Genomic DNA, 12,500 nt, shown 5'->3' on the forward strand with positions numbered 1-12,500 from the left:
CAAATAAGCCTAACTAGAGATTATATATATTGTAGTTTTATTTCCACGAGTTGCAGGGCACCGGGAGACACCGATGGGAGTCCCGCCCCCCCCCCCCCTCACACACACACATAAGTCGAAATATTTCGAGATTGGTATCCCTGGCATGCCTTTTCAACCTGGGGTGACCGTACCACCGGCTGTGAACCTTCTGACGTAGATAAAACCGTTTTCGTGTAATGATAAGCAATATGAAAACCATTATAATAACTACAATGAAAATGCAAAACCACAAAGCATTTGGAGTCACATAAATTCAAATGTCTTAAATATTATTTTCAGTCATATGAACATTACATGCTGTGTGCCCAAGGTCTTCCCAACAAAACATTCTGTGCATCTGAGGCCTGTCAGTGTACATCGAAGCCAGCGACATAATCCAAATGATAGCATCCTAATAGTAATCAGAGATGCGTTGATGATGAATTGCTCGTGTGACCATGCTAATGCTTGTCCATCTGTATGGTCTGAAAGTAGCCTTTCTTTGACGTGGAATTCTCTCGCCCTCCAAGTCAAATTTTCCCTCAGACCACTGTTCAGTTTTAGCCTGGAACTCTTTATAATTTTGCAAGGTTCCCGTGTCCTTTGCTTACATTCCTCTTTCAATCCATACTTTTGGCATCACTTCACTTTCATTGGACGTTTTTTAAATTCAATTCTGTAACGTTTTTCTCGAATCACCTGTTGGCTTGTTGTGCCTTTCAAAGCCATCTTTTAAGACCTTTTCACCTAATACTTACGTCTCTAAGTTAGCAATAGTTTTAGCATACCGTACTAGTTTTGAAATCTCTTCTCTATTGCGCTTCTTTTAATTTCTTCTTTCTACTCCATATACTCTTCAAACTTCCTTTCCAATAGTTTGCGTGAGCATGTGTGTAAGTGCGATAGTATGGGCGCGCGCATGTGCCACCGGAGTAGTAGCAGCAACAACAGAAATTGCCGTCATTTACCATTTGTTATCATTTAGAGTACTGATATTACTACTTGCTAAATAAATGAAGAATATCTTTGTCTCTCCCTCCCTCCTTCCCTTCCTCAGGATAGTTCCAAGGAGGCAAGCACAGGGTTGGCAAAAGTGAGTATAATTTTAATGCATTGCCTTTCATTGTATTATCTTGAAAATTACTCCACCTTCCCCACTCCCCAATACAAGCCTGCACTTAGGCATGCAGTATTAAGTGTGGGTTAGAAAAATAGTGCCCTTTACTTCAGTGATGACTGATATCATTAGCAGGATAACTTCCCGATTATGTGAGTAATATTTATATCTACTGCAACCAAATAATTTTTAAAATATACCTTCCCACTTTCACTCTCAGTCTTGAGTTAGGAAATCACTGACCTTATCCCCTGTTGCTAGTCATGTTGAAAATTGTATTTTTTTGTATTTCTAAATATGAATTTATATAGATTGTATATACAATATAATTTTACTTTTACCACACTTTTTTAAGTAAGAAAAAAATCTCTTTCCATAAATGTATTAGAATGTTGATAAACAATTTAGTTTCTTCTTAAACATCAAAACTATAACATAAATAATTTAGAAAAATAAATCACTAAAATGGCTAATATACACAGCTGCACGTACACTACGTAGAAAAAGTATGAATAAGAATAAATATCCTCTCAATGTAAGGTATGTATTAGACTGGTTTCCATTCTATTTCTGACAAAGATATAACTGAAACTAGTCAAATACCTAGTTTGAAACAAAATCAAGCATATCAACTCAGTACCTACAAAACAAATTAATGTAGGAAAGAATAATTGCAGGGATAAATAAAATAAAAAGTCTACAAAACAGGACAGTCATCAGACATTGTCCGGGAATACTTGGCACAAAAATTAAATAAAATAAAAAGTCTACAAAACAGGACAGTCATCAGACATTGTCCGGGAATACTTGGCACAAAAATTAAATCCCTGGAATGCAGCCCTACCAAGCCTACAGACTGCTTGGTGTCATTGGATGAAACACTTTTCCTTCATGTTTTTATAATTTGGCAATGAAATCCGGGATTTATAAAATGGTCTCTCATTTTCTAATAGTGGATTTATCTGCCATGCAAGGTTTAATAGGGTTTGCTAATTTGTCACACATGTTTATCACTATACTGAACCCAACAAGGGTACTATGTCACTGAAATGCAAATATTTTTTTATGGTTTACCCTGTGTCTTAGTAAATAAATAATTTTCATGTTCACAAAATATGATTTGCCATCCATTTTTACCCACTGTCCCTGGGAACATGTAATGTTCACTGTAGTCATGCTTTGTGAAATGTGTTTACACACAGATGGCCCCACAAAGGCTCAGCCACCAAGGAGTCATTAGTGGATGTATATGACCTCACTTGATTTCCCTTGAGTTTTGGGGATTTTTCAGTTTAATGCCATGATTAATATTGTCATTATAATTATCATACAGTGGTGTTATTAACACTACTACTATGAATACAAAATAAAAATTTATAATTCCAAAATTCAAGGAAAAGGGTAAACAAAGTACAGTAGGTAGGACAAGTAATCGACTTTGTGGTGAGTAAACACAATTAATAAAAATAAAATCAAAGTGGGCATGGCATGTCTGGACATGCCATCCCCATTGCCAATGGGTCTGACATATACTGTATATGAACTTCAGTATAATAGGATCCATTTTTTTAATGAAATGATAAAACAACTGGCGACTTGTCATGTCATGGTGAATAATCATAGATGACAAGTGACATATCATATGGCGAGTCCAGGTCCCAATTGTTGGAATGAAATTTCGCACATGTTAATATTACTATAATTGCCACATTCACATAAGTGACAAGCACTTATGTGAATGCCATTACTGGGTTAAAGAATGTAAATAGGACTTATGTATATTTTTTACTTTGAAAATTTCATATACAATATTCCATTTTCCTTATTACAGAAATAATGATATTGTTGAAATATAGTGAATAAAAAATAATCAAATGCAATAATATTTATTGAAAAACAGTTTCAAATGGTAAAGAATACAAAATTAACAATCTGACAATATCATTAATAGAATACATAATATAGCACTTCATGATTTTGGGGTAAATAAATCAAGCAGAAAAAGATAACAATTTTAGTCCATAAACTACATCTGAGGAGCATCTGGCATTCTTTCAATGAAAAACCTGCAATAAAGAATACATCACATAAATAACTTAAAAAAAAAATCTTAATGCATCTCTTTTGTATATACATATCTATACTTTCAAATACATATATTCATATATACTAGGAGATATATAAATATGGGTACAAGGTTACACATATATCTTTCTTTGCATTAATATACACAGCATAATCTGTAATTGAAATATACTTGCCTGCCTTGAGCAACACCCATGATTGGCACCCCAGGAATCTTTCGTATTCTTCTTTTTAAATCTACATCAGATGTTGCTACAATGTAACATTTGTGCTAGAAAGGTGGGATAAAATTTATTAAAAATAAGTAAAAACACCTTTTGTTATAAATTAGCACAATAAATTAAAAAGAGTATATTTTCCTTTTAAACAATACACATATGATAATATGCATATGTTATCAGCACCATATACAAACAACTCTTGTGTAATGACTACTTACTTGTGTCACACGATTAACAAGGCAGTCATCAGCATATATGCCTTTATGCACACATGGAAGCTTTTCTATCCGTGGGTCTTTAATCGTTTTCAAAGCCAATCTATACTTCTCGCCCAGTCGTTCTAACTCTCCCATCACACAATCGGTTATGTATGGGATACACTTAGCATATAGGCAGTCCATCATTCCCTGGAGAATAAAGCAAGTTAAATTTTTTATAATTTGAAATCCTACTTTTATCTGCTGCGGACAGACCATACCTTTGATACAGTTATAAAGGTATAAACATGTTTTAGCAAATAAATTGCCAGATGCAAAACTTAAAAGGGCTACCTGGAGACTTGGCTTAATGCCTCCAGCTGGTATGTATGTGATACCAAGGTAGGAATGGCCATCTAACTGGGGGCATATGTGGCATCTTTATCCAAGTCTAGTCACAGTTTATAGCCATTCACTCATGTGATGGCTGAATGCTACTGTGATAATTTAGTCCTAAAATAGCCCTTTGACTTTATATTATCATACACAAAGCCACAAACCAAGATTTTTGGTATGTATATCACATGGAACCAAGTGTGCTGGATGGCCTCACATAGTATATGAAGTAATGTTTACTCAAAAACTTGTGTTTTGGCCCTCTGATATTTTAGCCTGCCTGGAGGTAGTAGGTTAACTATTTTGAATATAAAAAAAACTCTAAGTGAAAGTACTAAAAAGAGAAAGAAAAATCCAATGCACCACTATCTACAATATAAAACTGTACAAACTTTTATAAGACTTTACCTTCACAAGGTCCACCTTGTTCTTGATAGCAAAGTTGACAAAGTTGGTATCGATCAATATGCGGTAAGGTGGGCCTAGCTGTGTGTTGTACTGGAAGAACAAAGCTGACGAGCACTGGGGCCTGCCAATAGTAAGATACAGTGAAAATGTTATTGTTTTAATGCTTATTAACCCCTTGGATCCAGATGATGATCATCATATCATGACAAAATTTGTCTGAGGGCCAGGTGACAAGAATATGCAGTCTTAAAAATTTTACAGGACAACCAAGGTGACATGAATGACTTTCCACAAGTGCACAAAGCTCTTGGAAGGTGATTAGACTCAATGAGCATTTAGGAAGTAGCTCTGATGCACCCAGATCCAACAGGTTAACCACATGCAAAAATTTATTTGATAAAAACTGCACAGATTTACTTGATAAAAACTAAATTGTTTTATTTTTTAATGTTGTAAGGCATCAATACAACGTGTCCTGAATAAGAGCTTATAAACAAATACTTACGCTTCATTAACCTTCTGCTCATGAGGGTCTGGTTTCTTCTTTTTTATGATCACACGGTCGTCTGGTTTTCTGAAAAAATATAATGTATCATCTGTATGCACTTCAAACTATGAATGACAGCTCTAAAAGGAATTACAAAACATAGTCACAATTTTTTGTATCAAGAACCTGAAAATATAATAAGAAAAATGATTCCAACACATTTGTCCTACTTTGTCACTGACATAATACTGGAGATAGTTTGAACTCTTATTTAGTTTTAGTGATCTGCTTGAAATTGCTTAGATATTTGGCTTTTTTATTACTTTACCTTGATCACTTTTGAGATATTAGCTTTTGCATATGCTCATATAATATTTTTCATAAAATATAAATGACAGTATATTTGCGTAGTTGTCAGAGGGCACATGAGTATGAATTGAAAGTATTTTTCAATCCTTAATGGAATGAAGATGTCATTTTCCATTACATACAGTCAGTAATAAAGTGCATCACATACAGTCCACATTAGCCCTCAGACACAGTCAAGCTGCAACATATCTGCTCATTATGAGCCCATCATACTAGTATGTCTTTAATTACTCAACACCTTAGTTTCCTCCCTAATTAAGCCCCATTCAGACTTTTCCAAGGACAAAGGTCATTTACTCAAAGCAAAATATCAAAATGAAGAGCAAAAGGCAAATAAAAAGAATTGTACTCAAAGGATTGCTGATTTCCACTCATTTCTTTATCAGCAGCTTAATTTAAGAACAATTACCAAATAACTGTATCACAGTTTAGATTATTCAAAGTAGAAGCAGAAACATACAAGACTGACACATACTCTCTTGTTCATTTTGCAGTTCTTGTTATAATCTGCCTAACTGGAATTTTAAATGATGTTCCATCAGATGTTCCATCATTTTGTATATACATCAAAACTTCTTAATATGATAGACAAAAAATAAAGGATATGATTAAATGCTATTCAATATGTCTAGGCACATGGACTCTATGACTGACATGGTGATGCTCAGATCCAGAAGTGTCAATTATTTCCCTTCTGCCAAAATAATGGGAACACAGCTGCATACAGTGAGAATTAGGGTTGATGTGAGTATAGACAGTGATAGAAATTGACAGAAGATTTGAGAGTGATAAAAAACAAAAATTTAAACTTGTCAGAGAGCAAAGAAATGCAATATCTTAAGTCTCTTTCACTGTTTCTTTTTCTGTATATTCTATTTTCTTTTCATTCACCTCTTAATGCATTAACCCCTCTCTGTCTTTAAGTAATAGTTGGGAGTGCTATGTGAAAAAAAAATTCAAGTCAATTCGATCAAAAATCAAAAATGAAATCTATCTATCTACCTATTTGAAATACTTACATGCGTGAATCCGTTGGTTTTATCATCTTTTTCATTACTGCAAACTTCCTTGACTTTTTTGCTTTTGGCTGAAACATAAGAGTAGATTTCAGTAAAAGTTTATTTCAACATTTTCTTTACTAAGTTCATAATGCCTAAATGTAAATTTATATCCAGAATACTGCCTTACATGTAAAATAAAATTTACTACTTTGTAATCTGGGATTGCAGAAAACAGTAAAGCACATGAATAACATTTGTCCATTGCTGCTTGAACCATGAGAACAACACACATGAGTTGCTCAGTGGTTTAATAACCCACATCCCTCAAAGCCTTCATCTACTATGAAAATGCATTCTCATGGTTATTTATGTATTACTAGTCTTGTAACACACACACATGTGCCTAAAAATGGCAGTTGTACTTAGTTAGGCAGCATAGGGCTAAATGTTGTTACTATTATCCATCACTATATATTATTTTGTTACAAGAAGAAAAAAAAAATAAAACTGTTTCCTTGCTTTCCTACAAAGAAAATTTTGAAGCCTCACCTTGCTTATCACTTTAAATAACTTTGAATGTAGATTTTAGACCATACCATATTCTTAATGCAATTCCTTTTTTAAGTACCTTTGTAGCATTATGCTATAAATTCCTAATTAAGCACTCAAAAGGAAGTCCTATGTCCTAGTCTCTATTTAGAGCAGAGGTCGGCAACCTATGGCACGAGTGCCAGACTTGGCACACAGAGCACTTGTCTATGGCACGCCATGTGATTCAGAGGAGCAAAGAAAAAGTTAAACAGCAAGATAATATGGTGAGTATAAATCTAAAATTATAAAACATATCTATTTTTTGTTACAAAGAATAATAAATGCTACAAAAATATTACATTTGTGTTATGCATGTGTAGGAAAATACATCTGGGTATACAGTGCTGAAAAAAAACTGGCACGCAAGGTTATGAATAAGAAGGCATTAATTATCAACTGGCACACTATGTTCAAAAGGTTGCCAATCCCTAGAATAGAGCAACTTCAGAAAGGACATGACAAAAAGTTATTAAAAAAAAAAAAAAAAAAAAAAAAAAATCTGCATCACTGATAGTTTAGACTGATGGGGGGGGGGGGGGGGGGGTAACTGTATATTCAGTGCTTCTATAATCTTTGGACTAAAAGTGTTCCAAAGGGCTTTCTTGTAACTTAAATAAAGGTTAGAGGAGGGACTAGGCCTATTTGACATGAGCTTTCAGAGTTCAGAAATGCAAAGTGCTTGTTTGGGGTGGGCATTTATCATGATCTCAAGTTCTGGTGCATTGGTAGGGTGTTTGTTATGATGTACAAATCTTAGGACACAGGTTAGGCACGCTTCATGATTTTCACTATCATCATGGTTGAGGGTGCTACAAATATTAATAATATTCTTGCCTTGTATGGGCAGTAATTAGTTTCCTGGTAGTATTCAGCATGTTTCCCTAGACAGTGGGGGAAAGCTGGGTACTCTCCTGCTGCCAAGCTGTCCTTATTGTCATGGCGGGTAGATGCTGTTGATCCCTATATTTACCCAGCATTCATGTATTGCTTTCTTGCAATGATGATGAATTTATTGGTGAAAAGGGGGACTCTGATAGTGATGACCCACACAATGCTAGTGATAAAGATAGGGATTATGTATTTGGTGAAGGTTATTCTGACAGCAAGGAAAGCAATGATGATGAGTGTGAGGGGCCCTCTGCCACCAACTTGCATTATGTTATTTGTATGATTTTGTTCTGAAAATGAGTTTATTCAGTTTATATATATAGTTTTAAGGAATTAACTAATGGTTGCATGTAAAATATGCTGGAAGACAGTGTATGAAGCGCATCAGAAGCGAAGGGAGAAGATGTAGCAACAGCGGGGGAGGGGAAGTCTCCGTCTGGCAACCTAGTGCAGGGATTTTAAAATGGCGCTTTTTTTTTTTTTTTTTTGTAACCTCTGGGAGTACCCAACATGTAAACTTAACGGGTTAAATTAAAGTTTCAAAAAATCTTTATCCCCATCTTTTAGTACTTTCTATTTCAATTTATTATACACTACATTAACAAACATTACATTATACGAAAAGAGATGCCTTGTGCTATTTTGTGGCAGATGTGTACAGGCTATGGCAATTGTCTGACACTGTGCCACTAGTGGGTTGGATTACTGCAGGTTTCAAGAGAATTTGCACTGCACAAAACTAATATAATTAAATAGCTACTGCATATTTCCTGTAAAAAAAAATAAATAAATAAATAAATGAATAAATAAAATAATAAAATAAAATAAAAAATCCTATAAATCAGGGGTGGCCAACCAGTCGATTGCGATCATACAGTTGATCACAAGCCTGATTTAAGTTGATCACACTACTGTACCTGTTGATAATTCGTCCTTCAGAAGTTGTCATGCAAATAGCTACAATAGCATATCCAAGTACTCATGATACTTGGATTATTATATTTCTCTTTTTTTTCTGGGAATAAGTTATATTTATATTTATAATGATGTTATACAGTTACAGTTACATTTATGTAATATGTTTGAATCTTAGGATGGTAGATCGCATCAGGCTAACTGTAGAAAAGTAGATCAAATCTCAAAAAAGTTTGGCCACCCCTGCTATAATATAAAATAAAAATTCTATCATGATTTTCACTGTACACCTCAAGAGTAAATGAGGTTCCGAGTCCTTAACACCCTACAATCTAAATGACATGACATTCTTGCCATGAAAAAATTTGGTAGGTGATGCAAACATGCCATGCTTTGTGCACTCGCTACAAGTACACATAGCTCTTGAAGGGTAATTATATGCAATCGCAATTTAGGAAAATCTTTGACATTATTTCCATCAGTAAAAAAGTATGGAATGTACCATCTAAAAACCATGACTGGAAAAGCCCCAACTCCAAGGAGGATGCTATTTCCATGTTCAGCATCCTATTCCTGCCAGTCACAATCAGCATTGCAGGTTGGATTACAGGAAAATAAATGTTATGAAAAATTATAAAAATAACACAATTAAAAAGCATTACTTATTATTGAGTTATGGACTATATAGAACATTTGTCATGGACCCCCCCCCAAAACTTCCATATTATTGCCCCTGATAGCAGGGGAGGGCATGAAATTATGGAGTAAAACATGAATAATATACATGAAATATATCACTATAATAATAATAATATACACAGAAGAAGTTGCTATATTGTGACTCAATATTGCTCCATCCTGCCATACATTCTGTGTAGTTTTTGATAGGGGTAGCCTCTCATTGAGGGGGTTGAAGAGGCACAGCCTCCTGCAGTTGACCCTATACTGACCAATATTTTGTACATTATTCATATTTGTCCTGCAATTTACCTGGTACCTGGCCTGCTATTGTGGCCATATTTGTAGGTATTGGTGTGGTTTCTACAGTATAATTCATATATGTATGGGTAGTAAAGAGTGAGAAATATCCATTGATATCACTTTTGGCTTGATTGGTCATGCAAAGGTATTCTGAATATTTACTAATTTCTTCATCTTCAACCCAAAATATTCCAATATCCTTTATCCCTCCCAAAGGATCATACTTATTATTGCCTAAATTTCATGTTTTCAAGATAATCTATTCTTATATGTATTTTCAAGTCCTTTCATGGTCAATTAGACACTCTCACAAGAGCATCATCAATCAAGACTGGGATGTTAATTACATGACTTTCTCATTATTCTCTCACAAGAGAATCATTAAGATCAGAGCATTAATGACAACTTTCTCATACATGAGAAAATAAGGGACAAAAAATGAGAAATAATGCATACATAGCTGAGGACACAATTCCTTCCACATGTGTCAAGTTCCAGTGTGTTTTATATCAACCCATAGCAAACAAAATATGGCAGCCAGATACCTGAGGCAGTAGAGCCATAAATAGGAAGGTTCAGATCTCATTTACTCAACCATAAAATGACCTAAAATTACATATAAGAATAGATTACCTTGAAAACATGAAACACTTAAGAAAAAATACATAATGCCTTTATAGCTACTGGGCAGTAGATTTACTAGCACCAGGCAGTACCAGGAGGTACCATTCAGTAATAAGTATGACTGCTAGCAAATTATTGTGGCTAGGATCATGGGGCTTCAACATCCATTTATAGTAAAAGAAGGAAGTGAAAAGAATCTATCAGCACTGCTATCATCATGATCTATGACATGCAGGTATCCAAAGCATTTACCCTATCTGTGCTCCAACAACTTCCACCCATGTATATTTCAACAGAACAGACCAATTTGGCATGACATCACTAGGCAGGGTTACCATAACAATGAAATAAACATGGTGAAAACAAATACGTCACATAGAAACCTCTCATAGAATAATGAAAGGTACGTTATTGTCATGAGAAAAAATGCTGTATGAATACTTTGATATGAGAAACAGTATTACAAACTGAAACTAAAAGCTTTGCAGCTATAAGTCTATCTGCCAATATTTGAATTGACGATCCTTTAAAGTGGCCTAAAACTGAATTACCGATTTTGATTACCGCTTACTGTTACTAATTCGGTAATGCACAGCAAAAATGCCGTGTTGTGTAGCCATTGGTTGTTCAAACCACAATAGGAAGGGATAGCACGGTCTAAACTTTCATATATTCCCAGATTGAGAGAGGTAACCAAAAAAATTTAAGTTATGGGTTCAGGCCACTAAATGCATAAATGCTGATGGGAGCATTTAGGCACCTGGTGAAACATTTTTATTGAAGGTGAGAGTTTAATTGATCTACATATCAATATATCACACCTTTTCTATTTCTAATGTAAAATTTTCCACAAGGTGCCCAAGCACTCCCATCACTCCCATATCATGGTCTGTATGCATTGCTTCCATTTTTCAGGTTTCTTCTGATCTGGGAATTATTGAAAGGTTAGACCTTTCTTTCCCATCATGCAGTTCATAAAAGCAATGGCTACACAACTCCTTGGCATTTTCACACATGAGAACTTCATATTCTAGGATAAACACAGTGAATCCATATGCAAGTACAGTGAGTTTTAGAACAAGCAAGGGTTTGTTTTTACGCAGTGGATATTGTTCCGGCACCGGATTTTATAACAGTTTGGCTATTCGTCCGGCATACATGCGCACTAACTATTTGAGTGCAAAAACACACTCGCGCTTGCACATTAGCCTTGCATACAAACTGTTTTTGTGTTATTTAATTGTTCATGGCTAAGGGTCAATCATCGATTATAGATTCCTTTAAAGTTGGAACTGAATTTGTCAGTTTTGCTGATGTGAAGGACAGCTTGACCAAATTTCAAGAGAGCACTTTTGCACAGTTTTATGTCAAAGATCCAAGGACTGTTGCTGCAGCCTTGAAGCGTACACCAAATAAGAAAGTAAAGCCAGAGTTGAAGTACTCCTAATTGGTGTTTGCCTGTATTGGGAAATACGGCAATCGGGAGGGGATCCGGGGGCAAAGCCCCCGGTAGGGAAATACAGCAATCAGCAGTGGGCATACAGCAATCAGCAGTGGGCATACAGCAATCAGCAGTGGGCAACTCAGGGGCATAGCCCCCGAGTTGGGAGGGATTTTTGGTTCACACAGCGATCCTACTGGTAGTTCGTGTGTTTAAAATGCGGTTCACTCGCTTGTTTGTTCATGCAACACCGTGTTGAATCATCCATGGCTGAATCTTCTCTAGGGTTTCTACATTTTTCACTTTCTTTATCATCTGAAATGCTATTCTTGGCTCAGATTTTCAATTTCCCACATTCTTTTGCTTTTTAAAATGCATGGTATGGACGAAATGACCCCCCCAACCCCCGATTCCCTACGGGATCCCCCAACATTGTTGACAGGAGTCGGGGAGTTCGTCTCTGACGGGTGCGGTCCTATCCATTATAGGCACAATATAATCACAATAGGGATGAAAATCAAAGAAATGTCAAACTGTAGCAAACTTAGCATGTATGTCCACTCGGTTCTAATAATAATTTAAAAATTTGATGATGTGCGTGAAATGACAGACAGAATTATTGACTGTGCACAAGCACAAGTGTATACAGGACGAATAGCCAAAATGTTATAAAATCCAGTGCCGGAACAATAATAATAATTTAAAAATTTGATGATGTGCGTGAAATGACAAAGACAGAATTATTGACTGTGCACAAG

At 35.3% G+C, this 12,500-nt stretch overlaps 1 protein-coding gene across 2 annotated transcripts in view; it reads right to left on the bottom strand.

Moving 5' to 3' along the window:
• Positions 1 to 3,010: 3,010 nt before the first annotated feature.
• Positions 3,011 to 12,500, bottom strand: part of Bka (FCF1 rRNA-processing protein Bka) — a 10,168-nt gene continuing 678 nt past the window's right edge. Inside the window, exons 2-8 of one of the 2 annotated variants that reach the window (XM_027381916.2) lie at positions 7,728 to 7,947; positions 6,321 to 6,388; positions 4,951 to 5,019; positions 4,446 to 4,566; positions 3,663 to 3,851; positions 3,400 to 3,494; positions 3,011 to 3,204 (exon numbers count right to left, since the gene is read on the bottom strand). In XM_027381916.2, the coding sequence (XP_027237717.1) occupies positions 3,165 to 3,204; positions 3,400 to 3,494; positions 3,663 to 3,851; positions 4,446 to 4,566; positions 4,951 to 5,019; positions 6,321 to 6,355 (549 nt within the window). In that variant the 5' untranslated portion in view covers positions 6,356 to 6,388; positions 7,728 to 7,947 and the 3' untranslated portion in view covers positions 3,011 to 3,164. The remainder of the gene's footprint in view (positions 3,205 to 3,399; positions 3,495 to 3,662; positions 3,852 to 4,445; positions 4,567 to 4,950; positions 5,020 to 6,320; positions 6,389 to 7,727; positions 7,948 to 12,500) is intronic. The other variant, XM_027381915.2, reaches the window with a different exon arrangement.

The sequence above is a fragment of the Penaeus vannamei genome, chromosome 13 (assembly GCF_042767895.1).
Source record: "Penaeus vannamei isolate JL-2024 chromosome 13, ASM4276789v1, whole genome shotgun sequence".
Taxonomy (NCBI): domain Eukaryota; kingdom Metazoa; phylum Arthropoda; class Malacostraca; order Decapoda; family Penaeidae; genus Penaeus; species Penaeus vannamei.